This window comes from Mesoplodon mirus (assembly GCF_964341445.2).
Source record: "Mesoplodon mirus genome assembly, chromosome: 5".
Classification (NCBI taxonomy): Eukaryota; Metazoa; Chordata; class Mammalia; order Artiodactyla; family Ziphiidae; genus Mesoplodon; species Mesoplodon mirus.
In genome coordinates this window covers 122,478,431-122,499,353 of record NC_138980.1, presented here as the reverse complement: position 1 = coordinate 122,499,353, position 20,923 = coordinate 122,478,431, and the positions used below count along the sequence as shown (strand labels likewise).

Genomic DNA, 20,923 nt, shown 5'->3' with positions numbered 1-20,923 from the left:
AGGGAGAAGGGTGTGAGAGTGGAGAAAAGAAGGGAAAGTAGTCTTGCCTTCTAAGGCATATATGAAAATCAAGGTGGATAAGCAGAAGGCTTAAGTTTGGGGGAAAAAGGTGACCCTGAAATGTCCCCACAGGCAACAACCCATGTGTTAGAGACAAATTTATACTATTCAACTTGACTGGGTATGTTTCACTTTTGTTACTTTTGGGTAATGCATGTTTTATTTTCTGTGGTTAGTGAAATGATTAACATGTAATTCTGTATGAAAAGCTAAGGATATAAGTTCATCCAAAATGGGTCTTATGAGACAAATGTAATAAAACTGGAACATTGCTGTGGCAGACACTACTTGTTGCTTACTCAGTATTTTTTTTTTTTCCTTTTTCTTCTTTCCTGATATAATCCTGATTTTGTTCAGGTAGACAATGTGCCCACCAGAACACTCTCCTCAGCCTCCTGTAGCTAAGACTGATCAAGTGACCCGGTTATGACCAATGAAGCCTGAACAGAAGTCTGCTGGGGACTCCTGGGAAAGTTTTGCTTTTCTACATCCATAATAGGGATGTATCATAATTTATTTAAGCATTCCCCCATCAATTCTCATTTGCAAATTTTCTCTATTACAAACAATGTTTACTTAATAACCTTGGATAGATCTATTTCTTCAGCACAAGCACCAATATCTCCCCAAGCTTGACACCCTAAAAATGAAATCACTAAGTTGAAGAGTATGAATAATCAGCATTGGATAAATACTGCCAAACTGACCTAAAAAAAGTGGTGCCAACAAGTTCCACAAACAGTAAATAAGAATACATGTTTTTCTGTACCTTCCATGTCAGATATTAAAATTATTTTAAAATTTTGCAAATCTGATGGATAAAAATTTTTTTAATTTCCCTGTCTATTACCAGTGTTGGATATGTTATTGTTATGGATCATTCGCATTTCTTTTCTTGTAAATGAACTATTCTCAACCTTTCTCCACTTTTATATTAGATTCCTTTTTATTGATTGCAAGAGTTCTTTATATATTCTGGTTACTAAACTTCTGTCTCCTAAATATGCTGTAATACTTTCTATCTCTCACCTGTTATGGTATCTATTTTTTTCTTCTTTGTAGAGAAGTTTAAAATTTTTAATAATCAAGCCTGTCAATTTTTCACTATATCTTTCTGGATATTGTGTCTTGCTTGACTTTTGCCCCCAAAGAGTATAAAAATATTTGTCTATATTATTTCTAAACACTTTTATAGTTTCTATAATTAAACCATAAATCCATCTGGAATTTATTTTGGAGTAATCTGTGGGAGGAAGGTATCTTTGGTTTTTTCCCGATAACAGTTCTCACATCATTTACTGACTGGTCCATTCTTCCCTCAGTGATATGAAATGTCAGCTTTATGATATACAAAATTTCTAAATTCTCTGTTTTGTTTTACTGATTCCTTTGCCAATAGCCAATTACATTGAATAAAAATATTCTTGCGACTTTGAAGAATATTTTGAAGTTATTATTGAAAAAGGCTTTTCTCATTAAATTTTTGTTTTGACTTTTCTTGGACATTCTTTTTTCCAGTTGAATTTTAGAAATTTGTCAAGTTCCTTGAAAAGGCTTACTGGAATTTAGCATTGAATCAAACTGAATTTGAAGATTAACCTGAGGGAGCGTACTCCCTCCCATTTAGAAACATAGTATACTTATTACGTTAATTATATCTTCTTTTTATGGCCTTCAGGAAAGTTTCAGGTATTTATTTATTTGTTTGTTTGTTTGTTTGTTTGTTTGTTTGCGGTACGCGGGCTTCTCACTGTTGTGGCCTCTCTTGTTGCGGAGCACAGGCTCCGGACGCGCAGACTCAGTGGCCATGGCTCACGGGCCCAGTCGCTCCGCGGCATGTGGGATCCTCCTGGACCAGGGCACGAACCCGTGTCCCCTGCATCGGCAGGTGGACTCTTAACCACTGTGCCACCAGGGAAGCCCAGTTTCATGTTTTTTTAAAAAAAATTCCCACATAGGTATCATACATTTGTTAATTTATTCCTTTCGTTGTTCTTGTAAAAAGAATAATTTTATTCATAATGTCTTAAAATTGGTCATTCCTACCATACAGAAATGTTAATGATTTTCACATAATGATCTGTTCCTAAACAGTATCCTATTTATTAGCTTAAATAAAAATGTGAAATAGTGTTGAAAGAGGGTAACCTTGTCTTGCTTTTCTGACTTAAAAGAGAATGCTTCTGATATTTCATGTGGTGATAGGTAACTTGTATGTCTGATAATAAACACACACACACACACAAATTTTATTTTTTAATTCTCAATTTTTCTGTGCCATCCTCTTTAAGGTGGAGTTCTTATAAATAGTATATACTGAATTGTGCTTTTTACATGTTCAGTATCACTGGAATTTAACTTATTGACATGAATTCTGATAACTAGTATGTGTGGCCCCTTCTAGTCATCTTGTTTTGTTTTCTATTTACCATGCTTTTCTTCCTTTTCCTGCTGTGTTAAACTGGTCAAGTTTTAAGCACTCCGTTACTTCTTCCCTTTAGTCATTTGGAGGTTATAATACATCATATTTCCCTTAATTTAGAGGTTAGCTTTAACATTTTAAACCATATTTAAACTCCTTTTAGCCATCAATCAATCCTCTTGCCATGCATGACAAGAACACCATCATTCCTCATACTTGTCCACATCAAGATTTTGGTTCCAGATTATTAAAATTTATTTTTTACATTAGGGGTGAACAATTATTTTTACACATTGATGGATTTTACAGGTTGAATTATCTGTCTACTTTTTATTCTGTTTTTCTCTGTCACAAAATAAAAAAAATTTTTTTTTACTATAGTATATCTTTGAGTAATCCTTTCAAGAAAGGGTCACTGGGGGGTAAACTGATGGAATCTTTGCTTGTCTGAAATATGTCTATTTCATTTCCACCAAATTTTAAAGGTTACGTCCCTTGCCTTCTGGCCACCAGAACTGATGACAGTACTGATAAGGAATCTGATTCCACTCACATTCTTGTTCATTTTTAGGTAAGCTGCTTTTCTTCACCTCTCTGGAAGATACTAGAGTAGTTTTCTCCTTATTAAAAATTCTACCAGAAGCAACAAATAACCTACAAGAGAATCCCCATTAGGTTGTCAGCTGATTTTTCAGCAGAAACTTTGCAGGCCAGAAGCGAATGGCAGGACATATTTAAAGTGATGAAAGGGAAAAACTTACAACCAAGATTACTCTACCCAGCAAGGATCTCATTCAGAATCCACGGAGAAATCAAAAGCTTCACAGACAAGCAAAAGCTAAGAGAATTCAGAACCACCAAACCATCATTACAGTAAATGCTAAAGGAGCTTCCTCAGGTGGGAAACACAAGAAAAGAAAAAGACCTACAAGAACAAACCCAATACAATTAAGAAAATGGTAATAAGAACATACATATCTATAATTATCTTAAATGTGAATGGATTAAATGCTCCAACCAAAAGACACAGACTGGCTAATGGATACAAAAACAAGACCCGTAAATATGATGTCTACAAGAGACCCACTTCAGACCTAGGGACACATACAGAGTGAAAGTGAGGGGATGGAAAAAGATATTCCATGAAAATGGGAATCAAAAGAAAGCTGGAGTAGCAATACTCATATCAGACAAGACAGACTTTAAAATAAAGACTATTGCAAGAGACAAGGAAGGACACTACATAATGATCAAGGGATCGATCCAAGAAGAAGATAAAACAATTGTAAGTATCTATGCACCCAACATAGGAGCACCTCAATACATAAGGCAAATATTAACAGCCATAAAAGGAGAAATCGACAGTAGCACAATAACAGTGGGGGACTTTAACACCCCACTTACACCAATGGACAGATCATCCAAAATGAAAATAAAAAAGGAAACACAAGCTTTAAATGACAGAACAGACCAAACAGACTTAATTGGTATTTATAGGACATTCCACCCAAAAGTGGCAGAATACACTTTCTTCTCAAGTGCTCATGGAACATTCTCCAGGGTAGATCACATCTTGGGTCACAAATCAAGCCTCCGTAAATGTAAGAAAACTGAAATCGTAGCAAGCATCTTTTCCGATCACAATGCTACGAGATTAGAAATCAATTACAGGAAAAAAACTGTAAAAATACAAACACATGGAGGCTAAACAATACACTACTTAATAACCAAGAGATCACTGAAGAAATCAAAGAGGAAATCAAAAAATACCTAGAAACAAATGACAATGAAAACATGATGACCCAAAACCTAAGGGATGTAGCAAAAGCCATTCTAAGATGGAAGTTTATAGCAATACAATCCTACCTCAAAGAAACAAGAAACATCTCAAATGAACAACCTAATGTTAAACCTAAAGCAACCAGAGAAAGAAGAAAAAACAAAACCCTAAGTCAGTAGGAGGAAAAAAATCATAAAAGATCAGAGCAGAAATAAATGAAACAGAAACAAAGAAAACAATGGCAATAATCAATAAAACTAGAAGCTGGTTCTTTGAGAAGATAAACAAAATTGATAAACCTTTAGCCAGACCCATCAAAAATAAAAGGGAGAGAACTCAAATCAGTAACATTAGAAATGAAAAAGGAGAAGTTACAACTGACATCACAGAAATACAAAGGATCATGAGTACTACAAGCAACTATATGCCAATAAAATGGACAACCTCGATGAGACGGATAAATTCTTAGAAAAGTACAACCTTCCAAGGCTGGATCAAGAAGAAATAGAAAATATGAACAGATCAATTTCAAGTAATGAAATTGAAACTGTGATTAAAATCTTCCAACAAACAGAAGTCCAGGACCAGATGGCTTCACAGGTGAACTCTATCAAATATTTAGAGAACAGCTAACACCCATCCTTCTCAAACTCTTCCAAAAAATTGCAGAGGATGGAACACTCTCAAACTCATTCTACGAGGCTACCATCACCCTGATACCAAAAACAGACAAAGATATCACAAAAAAAGAAAATTACACACCAATATCACTGATGAACATAGATGCAAAAATCCTCAACAAAATACTAGCAAACAGAATCCAACAACACATTAAAAGGATCATACACCATGATCAAGTGGGATTTATCCCAGGGATGCAAGGATTCTTCAATACACACAAATCAATCAATGTGATATACCATATTAACAAGTGGAAGAATAAAACCCATACAATCATCTCAAGAGATGCAGAAGAAGCTTTTGACAAAATTTAAGTTTTATGACAAAAACTCTCCAGAAAGTGGGCATAGAGGGAACCTAATAAAGGCCATATACGACAAACCCACAGCAAAAATCATTCTCAATGGTGAAAAACTGAAAGCATTTCCTCTAAGATCAGGAACAAGACAAGGATGTCTTCTCTCGCCACTATTATTCAACAGAGTTTTGGAAGTCCTAGCCACAGCAATCAGAGAAGAAAAAGATATAAAAGGAATACAAATTGGAAAAGAAGAAGTAAAACTGTCACTGTTGGCAGATGATATAATACTATATACAGATAATCCTAAAGATGTCACCAGAGAATTACTTGAGCTAATTAATGAATTTGGTAAAGTTGCAGGATACAAAATTAATGCACAGAAATCTCTTGCATTCCTATACATTAACAACAAAAGATCAGAAAGAGAAATTAAGGAAACAATCCCATTCACCATTGCAACAAAAAGAATAAAATACCTAGGAATAAACCTGCCTAAGGAGGCAAAAGCCCTGTACTCAGAAAACTATAAGACACTGATGAAAGAAATCAAAGATGACAGAAACAGATGGAGAGAAATACCATGTTCTTGGATTGGAAGAATCAATATTGTGAAAATGACTATACTACCCAAAGCAATCTATAGATTCAATGCAATCCCTATCAAACTACCAATGGCATTTTTTACAGAGTTAGAACAAAAAATCCGAAAATTTGTATGGAGACACAAAAGACCCCGAATAGCCAAAGCAATCTTGAGGGGAAAAAAATGGAGCTGGAGGAATCAGACTCCCTGACTTCAGACTATACTGTAAAGCTACAGTAATCAAGACAATATGGTACTGGCACAAAAACAGAAATATAGATCAATGGAACAGGATAGAGAGCCCAAAGATAAACCCACACACCTATGGTCACCTAATCTATGACAAAGGAGGCAAAAATATAGAATGCAGAAAAGACAGCCTCTTCAATAAGTGGCGCTGGGGAAACTGGACAGCTACATGTAGAAGAATGAAATTAGAACATTCCCTAATACCATACACAAAAATAAACTCAAAATGGATTAAAGACCTAAATATAAGACCAGACTCTATAAAACTCTTAGAGGAAAACACAGGCAGAACACTCTTTGACATAAATCACAGCAACATCTTTTTTGATCCACCTCCTAAAGTAATGAAAATTAAAACAAAAATAAAGAAATGGGACCTAATGAAACTTAAAAGCTTTTGCACAGCTAAGGAAACCATAAACAAGACGAAAAGACAACCCTCAGAATGGGAGAAAATATCTGCAAACGAAGCAACTGACAAAGGATTAATTTCCAAAATGTACAAGCAGCTCATAAGCTCAATATCAAAAAAACAAACAACCCAATCCAAAAATGGGCAGAAGACCTAAACAGATATTTCTCCAAAGAAGATATACAGATTGCTCACAAACACATGAAAAGATGCTCAACATCACTAATCATTAGAGAAATGCAAATCAAAACTACAATGAGGTATCACCTCACACCGGTCAGAATGGCCATCATCAAAAAATCTGTGAACAATAAATGCTGGAGAGGGTGTGGAGAAAAGGGAACCCTCAAACATTGTTGGTGGGAATGTAAGTTGATACAGCCACTACGGAAAACAGCATGGAGGTTCCTTAAAAAACTAAAACCAGAACTACCATATGACCCAACAATCCCATTACTGGGCATATACCCAGAGAAAACCATAATTCAAAAAAACACATGCATGCCAATGTTCATAGCAGCACTATTTACAATAGCCAGGACATGGAAGCAACCTAAATGTCCATCAACAGAGGAATAGATAAAGAAGATGTGGTACATATATATAATGGAATATTACTCAGCCATTAAAAGGAACTAAATGGGGTCATTTGTAGAGACATGGATGGACCTAGAGAGTGTCATACAGAGTGAGTCAGTAAGTCAGAAAGAGTAAAGCAATTATTGTATAATAATGCATATATGTGGAATCCAGAAAAATGGTATAGATGATCTTATATTCAAAGCAGAAATAGAGACACAGATGTAGAGAACAAATGTACTGATACCAAGGGGGAAAGGGGTGGGGTGGAATTGTGAGACTGGGATTGACACATATACATTACTGATACTATGTATAAAATAGACAACTGATGGGAACATACTGTATAGCACAGAGAACTCTACCTAATGCACTGTGGTAACCTAAATGGGAGGGAAGTCCAAAAGGGAGGGGATAATAACTGTATGTGTATGGCTGATTCATTTTGTTGTGCACTGAAGGCTAACACAACATTGTAAAGCAACCATACTCCAATAAAAATTACTTTAAAAAAATGCAAAAATTAAAAAAAATATTAAAAAACAATAAAAATTCTACCAGGATGTGGCCTTTTTGCTAGTTGTTCACATTTACTCTGTTTGGCCTTTGATGGGTCCTTTCAATCTGAAGGCGTGTACATTTCTTTTGCTTGGGAAAATTTTCTCCTATAATTTATTTAATTATTTTTCTCCATTGTCTCTTTTCTTTCCTTCTAGATCTTCTATTAGAGGAATTGATTCTTTTTTTTTTTTTAAAGAGGAAGCATCATTTTAAAAAATTAATTAATTAGTTAATTAATTTCTGGCTGCATTGGGTCTTCGTTGCTGCATGCGGGCTTTCTCTAGTTGCGGTGAGCAGGGGCTACTCTTCATTGCGGTACGTGGGCTTCTCATTGCGGTGGCTTCTCTTGTTGTGGAGCATGGGCTCTAGGCACATGGGCTTCAGTAGTTGTGGCACACGGGCTAAGTAGTTGTGGCTTGTGGGCTCTAGAGCGTAGGCTCAGTAGTTGTGGTCCACGGGCTTAGTTGCTCTGCGGCATGGGGGATCCTCCCGGACCAGGGATTGAACCCATGCCCCCTGCATTGGCAGGCGTATTATTAACCACTGCGCCACCAGGGAAGTCCCAGATGAATTGATTCTGTTAACTTTTTTTTTTTTCGTATTTTCCATCTTTGTCTTTTTGCCTTCTATTCTGGTTGATTTCATTGACTCCCTCTTATGGAACACTAAATCAGGCTTCAGCTGTGTCCAGTCTATCATCCACCTACTGAGTCCTTTTGGCTTTTTATGTTTTTAGATCTCCAAGAATGTATTTTAAATTGTCTAATTACTCCTTCTCAAATAAGCAGTATATTCTTGCTTTACAGATATAGTTCTCTTGAAGCAGATATTAGTTGTAATTTTTAAAGATATCTCTTTTCTTTCTCAAATTGTTCCCTTCACAATTGGTAAGTCTTTGTACGTCATTTTGAGCTTTCCCTTTCAAATTGAGGCTTTCCCTCAAAAGTCTGCTCATCCTAAGCTGTCTGTTTATATTTATAATGAAGGACCAGGTTAATTAACAAACAAAGCAAGTTCTGCTGCATATTAGCTATAAGATTTTGGGCAAGTTTTCTTCCTGTGCCTTAGTTTACTCACCTCTAAAATGGAATAATAATAATACTCACCTCATAGGCATGTTTTGAGAATTAAGTAAACTAACATACACAATGCAGTGTTTAGAACAGTGCCTAGCACACAGCTACTGCTCGATACATGTTAGTGAGTGTTATTTCTATGGGTCTCCTCTCCCCTGGTGGGCTGGCTGGAGTTTTCTTAAGTGGGTGAGACATGACTGGTTATGGTCATGAAGTTGGGAGGCAGGTAGGCAGTGACCTTATCTCTCCACCAACAGATGAAAGATTGGCTTTACCCTAGTGGTAGGAGACTTGAGAGTATCATTCTCTTGGGTAGAACTGCATTTCATCTCATCTCTGACCATCCGGCCTCCTTCCTATAAACTCAACCCCCGCTGTTCTCTTAGGGCACATCCTCACCAAAAGTCCTTCCCAGGCAAGTAGTTGTTCACTTTCTTTACAGGGTAATTTTTAGGTCTCTGATTAAATGTGTATGTTGCCTGCTGCTAGGGGCAAGGTTGGGGAACTGCAGGTTGGAAGTCATTCTTTAATTCCCTAATACTGTCTTACCCTAACTTTTCTTTTTGCTAGTTCACTTTGTGTTTGATATTCTGCCAGATTTGTTCTTACCATTATAGTAGTTTTCTCCCATGAGTGTTTTGCTCTGTGGTTTTTATTTTCTCTGTTATTGTTTATCTGCTCCCATTTGCTTTCTAACTGCCAATAATTCTTCACAATTTCTGGTCCGCTAATAGCACTCTTTCTCTTTTTAGTGCTCATTTTCTATTAAAGAATGTATTTTCTGTCTTTTTAATGGATTTTGGGCAAAAAGAGGGGCGGATGTTAGCACTCAGTCCTCTAACTTGAGCTAAGCCATATAATTTTTCATACTAGTTAATACATTAATATCTGCTAATCACAAGGATGAGACCTGTTTATGTACTGTATCTACTTTTAGAGAGATACATATTTATGTATATTATACATATTTTCAATCTCAATAAATTTAATCAAGGACTTAATTTGATGACCATTTAAAATGCAAAGCAAAAAAAGAGACATTGATACTTATCAAGTGTCCATATAACTACACAGTTATATATAATAGCTTTATCTATCTATATATGCATCATATAACTATAATAATACAGAATTAATCTAAAAGCTAAAGTAGGATCATTTTACTCTGGTTCCTTTTCTTTTAATAAATAGAAGTGTACCTGAAAGGCTCACAGTCCATGTTCTCAGCATTTCTGAAGGCTTCCTATCAAATATGCTCTTATTACCCATAATTTTATGTATTGATTTGTATAATGTATTTTGAGGAAAAAATTCAATATCGGCCATTCTTGCTTTTTTTTTCCTTTTTATTGAACTACCAAAACTAATACAGCTCATCACTAAGGAAAAAGTGCTATTTACTATGCAAAAGGCACAGTCAGTGATTGGCATCTAAGACCAATTGATCAACCCATTACCACTATCTCCCTAACCCCACTAGAACTACTATGAAGCTATTGATTTAAACACTGTCGATCGGTTTCCATTTTCTGATTTTGGGCAGGCCAATTAAGAAAGTGAGTAATTGTGATTACACTGCTTCAGGATCAATTACATTTGATGTAAGACAAAGTGTTCTTTTTGGAATACACACAAAAATAATTTTTGATCTAGTGTGCATATGTGCTTAATAAAAATCTAAAATATATAACTAATTTATACCTTCACAACAGAAAAACATATTAATATAAATGCTTATAATAGCTAAGGCTATTTTCTATCTAAAATAAATTCATCATTTTCCTAAAATTAGTTTAAGAGAAACTGAGAAAAAACTGTTTATATACACTTTCCAACATAAGATAAAAATCAAACATTACCTAAATATTTATCCCTAAAGGGACTTAGTTAATTGTGAAAGACAAGATGTAAATCTTGTGTAATGGACTAAAGAGAAAATCTTTGTAATGGAAAAACCTTTTTTAAAACCCTTCATTGCACAGAAATGTCAAAGATTTTTTATATAAATTGAAAAGAAAGAAGAATTTTTTTAGTTCTTAATCTTGCCGTAATTTAGTGCATAAGCTTTGTCATTGGGCTCACATTGTTGAAATCATTAAAATGAATATACCTCTGGTGTTGGAGGTAAATCTATTTAGAATGATGTTACTCATAGTCTTGTGCTCAGTAATATTGATCTGTGTTGTTTGTCTAATAGAAAAATAATAAACAATTACTAGGCAATGTGGGGAAAAGTAATCAGTTTTTATATATCACTAATATAGCAGACCTCCCAAAACATAAAGGTGATGATCTGCATAAAATCAATGTGTTATGCTACATTGCTTATATTCATCATTGCAGGTTCTCAGCAATAAATGGTATAATATTAGGCCTGAATTACTGGTAAACTGAAAAGGTATATGAAAAAGAAAGGTTCACTATATTCAACCTATAAACTTATTTAAAAGTGCCTATTTCCTAAACCTGGAGATTTTTATCATAAAAAATTATGTTAGAAGCTAGCTAAAATTTAGATAAATAAAATGCCTCAATTCTTTTCAGAATAAGAACAACTTCAAATCAAAATAACACATCATATCTTAGATCAGAAAAATACCAAAGAAATGAGTTCAAAGATAATTCTTAAAGATGCATGAATACAGCTTTGCATTAGTTTGCTAATAGTTTCTGGATTTCATCAGAAATGTATAAAACATTATATAAAACAATAACAATGAAAAAACACAATTCTTAAAAAGCTCTTTTGAATAGTATTCACCTATGAAACCTTTGCCAACTGATAAATGTTCTCTTTTGAATTTTATCAAAAGCAGTTTGTAAATTAAAGTAAAAATCTATGAAAAATCTATGAGTTTTTGGTACTGACAGCATCAATAATTCTCCACTTAAGAGGCTCGAGATAACATATAAAATATTTCAAAAGATATCTTCTCTGGGCTAGCCAACAATATCATTAAAGTTTTTAATTTCTCCTGAGTTTTCCTCATGAATTTTATCATAAATTTTCCACAAGCACAGAGATAAGCAAAAAACCCCCCAAACTTAGCAATAGCTTCTTACTTTAGCCAACCAACTGTGAAGTTCAACCACATATGGCAGACTGTAATGGCTATCTGTGTAACAAATACTAAAAACATATATTGCACATAATTTGTCCACGGCAGTCTAAACATTGCCAGAGAAAAGCATGTTTGTGTAAATGTTTTGTCTCTCAAAGAAAAAGCTGCTGAAAGCCTCAATTTTAATCTGCTATTGTTTACAGTAATATGAAATATAGACGAACAACTGAACTTACCACAACTGGAAACTGGCAGTCTGAGTGGAATCACAAAAGTCAATACCCATTGAAACAGTAATGGATCCCTCAGGCTCAAGAGATTCTAGGAGATAAGATAATTTAGACATGGAAACACAGAGGATGTGAAAAAGACTAAACACTAAAATCTTATGTAATGTTTGTAGTTTGGTTAAAACAGTCAAATTTAATGATGGCTTGTAAGAATAATTTCAAACTAAGAGTATTAAAGCAAATTATAAAGTAATTTCACTTGAAGGCTCTCTTTTTCACAACTTAATTCTGCACATACTTCAATGAACACATTATATCTATTTGTTTCAGAAATACACCTCATCCTGAGAAATTTCATGTTTTACAATATTGTCTTTATAGGCATTGAAGGTGAGAAGGAAATAAATGTTTTCCTGTTTGGAACAACTGTAACAGACGCTGGGTGCTTTTAAGAGATTGTGTACTTAAAACTATGGAATATTTACTCTAGATATAAAAAGTAAATTTTCAACAATGTTCTAAATTTCCACTGGGGGAAAAATCCAAAATTTAAAACATGCAAATTAAAGCAAAGCTGGAAGAAGAAATTAATTTGTTGTCCTCAGATATTAACCAAGACAACTGGCATTATAGGAACCCAAAACAATAAGTCTAACTGCATTAGTCAAAAAATTACTGGAAGAAAATTTAGTAGCAGATTAGGTTATCTTGAAAAAAAAATAATAAAGTGACATTTCGTAGATCTGTAATTTCTGAAGCTTCATCTATCAACTAATCAAGTGTGGGAAATAACTGTTTCAATATACAATACTGGTGTTTTTTCAGTTGGTAATGATAAAACTCAAGACAAACAATAACACCATTTTATTCTGCTTATGATTCCAGAGTCAAAGTGTAATGCTGTACATTAGAATAATGAGGGATCTTAAACATATACCTATTAAGTATATTTATGTATATATATTATATTTAAATAGAAACCATTCACTTTTTTTAAAATTTATTTTATTTATTTATTTATGACTGTGTTGGGTCTTCGTTTCTGTGCAAGGGCTATCTCTAGCTGTGGCAAGCGGGGGCCACTCTTCATCGTGGTGCGCGGGCCTCTCACTATTGCGGCCTCTCTTGTTGCGGAGCACAAGCTCCAGACGCGCAGGCTCAGTAATTGTGGCTCACAGGCCCAGTTGCTCCGTGGCATGTGGGATCTTCCCAGACCAGGGCTCGAACCCGTGTCCCCTGCATTGGCAGGCAGATTCTCAACCACTGCGCCACCAGGGAAGCCCAAACCATTCACTTTTGATTTCTACTTTGCTTAAAGTCTCTAGTATAACTGCAGTTGTATTGCACAGTAGCTTTATATTTAGTTTTATCTCTTCTGCATATATATTATTAGATGTAGTTATATTTTAGCAAGCATACACTAATCCAGTAGACTGTGATTATTCTAGGGCTTGTTGATAGGTATAATTTGCCATTTAATGCTAACCATTACAGAAATGATGGTACAGATAGGACAAAAGAACAATTCAATAAGCTTAAGATATTAAGTGTTTTTATATCTCAAAGGCTCAATGAAGATTAGGCATTATAAGAAGGTATTTGTTTGATGTTGATTTTTAAAGTGTTATTGGTTTGCTTGCTTATTAGTTGGTTTGGTGATTCCAGTTTGAATTTAATTTGTTTATAAACCTAACATTTACCAGGATGGCATGTTAAGTACCAGAAGACTTGCTACCTAATCTCTGGCAAACAAGCTTTATTGTAAATTACCATAATAATAGTTTTCTTGCACTTCTCCTAAAGCTACACCTTATCAGTTCATAGTTTTGTCAGTCACATTGCTCAAAACTATTCTTCAGTGAATCCTTGATGTTTTCTTCTGTGCCACAGCTATACTGGGGTTTGGTCTTATTTGCAGCTGACACCACATCGGTAGTAAATGCTGTCATCTCCAAAGCATGATGGCATTCGGAACTCAGATCTCTCTACATCACGTATTCTCATATTTCATTTGACAAAGTGACAGTTCTCAAGATGCCTTGATGATGGCACTGTCTGACACAGTTTCAATAACTTCCTCAGTCTTAAGATAATTAACTGTGAGCTTAGTGCCATACTAATTCTGAAGGATAGTTCATGATCAATGGTATGTTTTATTATATGAATGCTTCAAGAGCAAAGTGATCAGCATAAAATTATTCATATAATAGATTTTTGTATTTGAAGCCTACTACATTTGAAAAGTTTATTCAATCAGGTGTCTGTAGTTGAATACTGCTTCTGGATCATTGCAATATACATGAGAGGGTTATGTAGAAATGGTTGAAAAACACTGGCTCTATTACACTGCACCATTAATAATGAAAAATTAAATCACACAAGATGCCATCTACTTTGATGTGACAGTTGTACAGTAACTAGTGAAATCTTAGCTGAACTCAAACTTGTCAATCATAAAGTCACTGAATATAGTGCAGAGAGCCTAAGGCTACTCTTTGAGTGAGTGAGTGAGTGAGTGTGTGTGTGTGTGTGTGTGTGTGTTAAACCTCTCATGTACATGTGCCTGATCTCTTTGGGAAAAATGGCACTTTATTCCTAATATTCTTGCAAGGAATCCAGTTTCATGCAAAATCCTGACAAAAGTCATCTCATATTATAGAGAAAAAAGAGAACAGATTGGTGACAAATAAGAAAGCCGCTGGACTCCTTAACATATACATATGTACTTATTAAATAAAACAAATATCTTACTTCCCTTATTTCACAAAAAATGAAAATGCAGTATTTGTTCTTTGTTGCATTCCTATGATTTTTTTTGGACTAATTAAGATATTTCATACTCTGAACTCTACTGTTACCTATTGACGAAAGAGACTAAGTGGTATTACATACAAATTACTGCATGGGAAAGAATTCTGTATCTTGAAGGTATTCAATAAATGGCAACAGAACAAACGAAACACTACAAAAACTTTGCCTAAGAAAAGAAAAGGAAAGAAAGCCTATTACTAGTACTGAGGCAATGACATATATTCATATTTTATTTTGGTGTTAAGGCCATATTATGAAATTTATTATATTTATTTCTTCTATTCTACATAGGCCAACAAAAGGTCAACTCATCAACTCATTATGCCAGCTCAAAGACATGATAACACTGTTCTACTGTTTTAACCTTTGGATAACATTTTCAACCTTCAGACAATGCATATATCAGCTGCGTGACACTTTTTAAACTAAATTAATTTTTTAACTAGGTAAAAAAAGCTGGATTTCAAGCAGTAAAAAAGAATACAAATTGGGATATTCTTTAATTCCTTAGCAATATATTAACTTCATAAAATAATCCAATAAAAATCAGGCACTGTAGTCTTTAAATAGTGTCTTAATTACCAAATTATTTTTTAAAGAGGGTATTACATGGGTTCTGAAATCAACTTACTTTAACTCTACTTCTCTCTACTTTGGTTGCTTATAAAAATCTACCCTGTTTCATCTATGAATTTTTTTTTTTTGTGGAAAAATATAACACAAAGAATGACTTCTTTACTGAATGACTCATGAAAATGATAGGAGAGAATTCAACAATGTGAAAGAGCTCACTCAGGCAAAGAGGGAGAAAAAACAGAATAGCTATATGATAGACAATAATGAATAAAGGCAGAGTTACCCGGTCAAAAGGCTTTGCTCACCTAAAGTATTATAAAAAGGAACTACCTGGAGCCTTCTGATGGTAATATTTCAAGGATTCAGTGACAGAAACCTTATATCACTTTTAATTAAGATTTTGCCTGAAGCTTCTCCCAACTAAACTGTAGGACTGCCTCCACTTACACAAAACAAAGAGACAGACATTCTAATTATTATACTATTTTAAACTCAAAGTTAGCCGTACGATTGTTACACTTAAGTTTTAAAAGGTGTATTTTTTGTAAAACACTTAAAAAAATGGAAGGGGATGACAGCTGGAGAGACAGTATGATATCATGGGCACTGAGGTAGCCTGGAAAGCACATGCTACGTGGTAGGGGCAGCCGGCTTGGCATCGGCTGGTTGTGCTGCATGCAGGTGGGAATAAAGCACCTGTACTGCCATAATCTTGTGCTTTATCCATGAACAGTGAGATTTCTTGGTTTGTCCTTTAATGTAAAAAAAAATACTGATTTTTAAATGGTGGCAACAGATTAAAAAAACATGATGTGTAAAAATACCAGTAACATACTGTGGGCTATTCTAGCGTCTATGTATGGAAAGGAAGACAAACAGAATAGTACATACCCTCTCAGTCTTTGCTCCCTTCACTTTTCAATCTATGGAATATGAAGGGAAATGGGGAAGGAGAGATATGGAAGGTACAATACCCCAAAGGCAGACTAAAATCATGCAGGAAATGAAGCTGACCAGAAATAGAGGTGGGGGAAGGTGATACAGATAGGAAAATAGGAGGAAATTGTGATTCTCCAGACACAGTCTTTCATCAGTACTGGTATTACCATTGCTGGCACCTAATTCACTAAGGGCAAAGACATGTATTTATCTTACAAGATAAATTCAGTTTAAAAAGGAAAAACTTATATACACTGAGTTTGCTAATAGTCAATAAAATAATATGTATTCTACTTTATTTTTAAAATGAACACATTTAATTATCAAATGCAGTTAAAGTTTTAAATGAGAATTACTATTTACCTATTGGATTAAAAACATGCATTTGCATGCCCACAGGAAGTTTCTTTTCCCCTATGTGGATATTTTCTACCTTCCAATCAGTGGTATTATTCAATGTTATTTGCACAGAGACCATATTATCACCAAAAATGCAAGGCTGTCTCGGAAAGAAATAATGGGCAGCTAGTCCTTTTCCACTCATCCGATGAAGCAGCACATGAGTTTTCACTGGTACAAAGACAGGAGTACTGACCTATTGCACAATGGAAAAAAGAAGAAAAAAAAAAGAATTAGTGATTATAGCTATTAATTCTTAAAAATATACAAAAATTCATAACACTTAACTCCTGTTTTCCCTAAAGTATTAATCACAATAACAGACATTAGTAGGATATCACACACATAGATATGAAATCAGAAATTATATAAAAATGTAAAGTAAATGCCTTTGAAACAGTATTAAAATTCTTCTGTACTCTGCAGGCATATATTAAAATATTTTGACAATCTATATCTAAAAAGAAGAGAATAATCTTAGTTATATAAATATATTCAATATTTTTAGAGTTTATAAATGTTTTTGCTTTCTTCTTAGGTACACTATATTTGGACATTTTGCCAATTTTCTTATTAGTTTTAATAACTTGTCATTTGATTTTTTTGGGCCTTCAAACTGTAAGATATTATAATCTGTCTATAACAAACATCTTATACTTTCATTTCCAATCCTGACTGCTTTAACTTTTTTCACCCTGAATTTCTTTCACTGTAAACTGAAGACTACGACCTCCTTTTTAAGGTGGTTCTTCCTTTGCTTTAATGATTAAAAAGATCTTCCCTACCTCAAGATCAGATAACTATTCACTTACATTTTCTTCTGGAGCTTTCATGGTTCTAATTTTTTAATTCATGAGGAACTGATTTAGGTATATTTACTCTATATTTAATTATTTTTCTCCAAATACTTAACAAATCATCTGTACATGATTTAATGATTAGCTCTTCCTCAATGATCTATAAATGCAGACATTCTAATTATTTAGTTGGAGACATTTTTGAACCTTGATGGAGCTGTTAAACCAGTACCACACTGTTTTATTTCTTACAGCCCTACAATGTGATTCAATTGTTTGGCAAAACAAAGCATCGCTTATTCCTCCACCCACCCCTGCCAATATTTTCCTGGCTAATCATCTGTTTATGCTTCCACTGAACCTTAGACTCTTAGTTAAATTCAACTGTGAGTGGAATCAGAGGCAGCATATTAAGTGAAGAAACACAGTCCTTTCTAAAATCACATGGTGGCTATCTTTCCATTCAAAGTCAAAGTATTGCATGTGGCTTGACCTGACATGGGCAAGCTTAAAAAAAAAAAAAAATCAATTTGTGATTAAACAGGCCTAATCAAGATTTTTTCCTAACAAGTGTACTCTCCCAAACTAGGTTTTCTATTATAATTGTGAGAGTACATATTAACCTGTTCAACATGCTCACTATGCCACTGACATCTGATGACGTAAAACCCTAATAATAATAATAATAATTTAAAACTCATCAACAAAAATCCAAGAGTTTAATATCATATACACAGAATGATAAAGTTGGAGAGAGGCAAGTGTAGAGCACCATGAGAAAAGCAGAACAAAAGCAGGAGTCTGGATTACAGGCAGCCAGGAATTACCACTCTGGATATCATATAAGGTTCTCTGAAGGTATGCCTTAAGTCATTTAAGAGCTATCACCTTGTCTTAGTTGGTTAACTGATTCTCTCTCTCAATCTAACCCTGGGACATGTGGTCCAAATATTTGTTTTTTATCTACTTTGTCTCAAAATTCTGCACCTTTATTATACTAGTTAAAACAATGCTAAGGAATGTGCAAAGGAAGAAAAACAGTGTAATTCTCTCCACACATTCTTTCCACACTCAACCAAGTTCAAGAAGCACTTTAACTTCTAAAAAAGGTCCTCCCTAACAATCTTCAAAGCTTATCTATGATAGTGCAAAGAGGCCTATGTTTTCTTTCACAATAAATACCTCATAAATGGTACTTTGGGGTAATAATAGACACTTTTTTAACTACAGAAAGGGGCTGACTGAAAATGTTTGATTGCTTTTTTTAACCTATTTTCTAAGTTCATACAAGTCATATTTAGTGAACCTCCTCCACTATCTAAACTACATAGGTGATATTTTGTTCAATAAAACCAGTAGGTTGGGCTTCCCTGGTGGCGCAGTGGTTGAGAGTCCGCCTGCCGATGCGGGGGACACGTGTTCGTGCCCCGGTCCGGGAAGATCCCACATGCCGCGGAGCGGCTGGGCCCGAGAGCCATGGCCGCTGAGCCTGCGCGTCCGGAGCCTGTGCTCCGCAACGGGAGAGGCCACAACAGTGAGAGGCCCGCGTACCGCAAAATAAATAAATAAATAAATAAATAAATAAATAAATAAACAAACAAACCAGTAGGTTTCATAAATACTTCATCAATTTCCATATGTAATACAATCCTGACAAGAAAGCAAGATTTTAGTTCAACATTTTGTACATCAGATTACTTACTTATATTTCAGAAATATACATGATCTGTGGCTGCTTATATTCTAAGATGCTAAATGTCATGAATGGCTTTTCTTACTTCACAATTTATAAATAACAATTATTTTATTAAATGTTAAAAAAACACATAAAAAGTAAATTAATTAGTGAATGACCTAGACTGGGGCTGTGAAAATGAGGGTTTAAGTTTAAGAAAGGAGGTAGATACTTAAGTTTGAACAAAACAAATCATCTTGGGTAGGAGACAGCAAACTACAGCCCACAAGCCAAATACCACCTGCTGCTTGTTTTATAAAGTTTTATTGGAACACAGCCATTCTGTTCTTTGACATATTGTGGGTGGTTGCTTTTTGGCTCTACAATGAAAGAGATGAGTAGCTGCAATGCCTAACATATTTACTATCTGGACCCTTTACAGAAAAAGGTGGCTGACCCCTGATCTAAGGGCATACATGTTACATTCTTCCTTCTCCCCTCCCCTTCTCCTGTTGTCCTGAGGAACAGCTCTCCACAGATCTCTCACAGTTCTGTACATCTTCTAAGCAAAGGTATTAACAACTTTGTTCCTGAAAATCTTTTCAAGGATGTACAGCAAACAGTCTTTGGAAATGGGTTAAGTGCCTCCCTCTGGGGCAAAGGTTGGACAGGTTTGCCAACAGACCCTTATGAAAGGTTGGGATCTTCTATGCTAAGGATCCTCTCCTCTAAAGCAACCCACTGCATATGCAGTCATTACCTAGCCTTCATTGCATCACCCTGTGAAAACTGGGGCTCAGAGAAGTGGCAAGAATGATGTTACCCTGGCTTTTGCTATTGTTGTGAGTAATAAACTGTCCTTTGTATTTGACATAGGAGTCTGGTGTCTTCTACCAGTACCCATGAAATTGTCTCAGGCTAACTTGTGAGGTAACATCTCATACCCTTCACAGTTCTTTGGTACCTACTTTTCTTTTTTTTTTTGGTCATCCGACAATTCCCAGATCCACTTACTCCAAAGAGCTAAATTAATGTTGAGTAGGAGTATCGTGTACAGCTGTGCAGTGGTAACTGACTGAGAGGTGGATAAGATCTAAAAACCTAGCTTACATTCAAGGGTGCCTTTATGGAATGTGCACAATGGCACCACCTGGGTTAGCACGCTTTGCTAATGAGAAGTCTACTTGACAAAGAAGCTACTTTTTTTTTTTCACTTTCCTTTATTAAACTTGGTGTTATGACCTGGCTAATTGTTTCTATGAGGTTCTGATGTATCATGATGTGTTCTGATGGCTGATAACAAAGTATCAAGTAAGTTTTATGAAAGACACTGAGGAATCAGAGTTCAATGTTTCAGGGTAGCTTTTATCTGGTTCAAGACTAAGTGCTGGTATTTTGAAGGACCTTTCTCCCCAGTGTTCTACCCTGTAGTGGTTATATATGGGATTGTCTGCTCAACACATCTACCATCTTCTAGGAATGTTGTCACATTCAGTTCTTGATGGAGCTGGCATGTTCTTATGCCACCTCATGACCTGACCACATAAACTGGTTCAGGAATGGGCACCTGGCCAATGAGTTCCTTTCCTAGGATTTTTGGATTTGGGACTTAGGAAGTTGAGCCAGTCTCTCTCAAGTGGCTAAAATTCTGAGATTTAAAACTCTAATGTCCGTGGCCACATTTCCTGCCATATTGCTCAGTAAGAAATAAACAAAGAACAGGTGAGAGA

The 20,923-nt window shown here is 35.0% G+C and overlaps 1 protein-coding gene across 2 annotated transcripts in view; it reads right to left on the bottom strand.

Moving 5' to 3' along the window:
• The window catches only part of AP3B1 (adaptor related protein complex 3 subunit beta 1), a 263,029-nt gene that overhangs the window by 22,945 nt on the left and 219,161 nt on the right, over positions 1–20,923 (bottom strand). For both annotated transcript variants that reach the window (XM_082621919.1, XM_082621920.1), the window contains 2 exons: positions 16,686–16,917; positions 12,003–12,087 (listed from right to left, as the gene is read on the bottom strand). In XM_082621919.1, the coding sequence (XP_082478045.1) occupies positions 12,003–12,087; positions 16,686–16,917 (317 nt within the window). The remainder of the gene's footprint in view (positions 1–12,002; positions 12,088–16,685; positions 16,918–20,923) is intronic.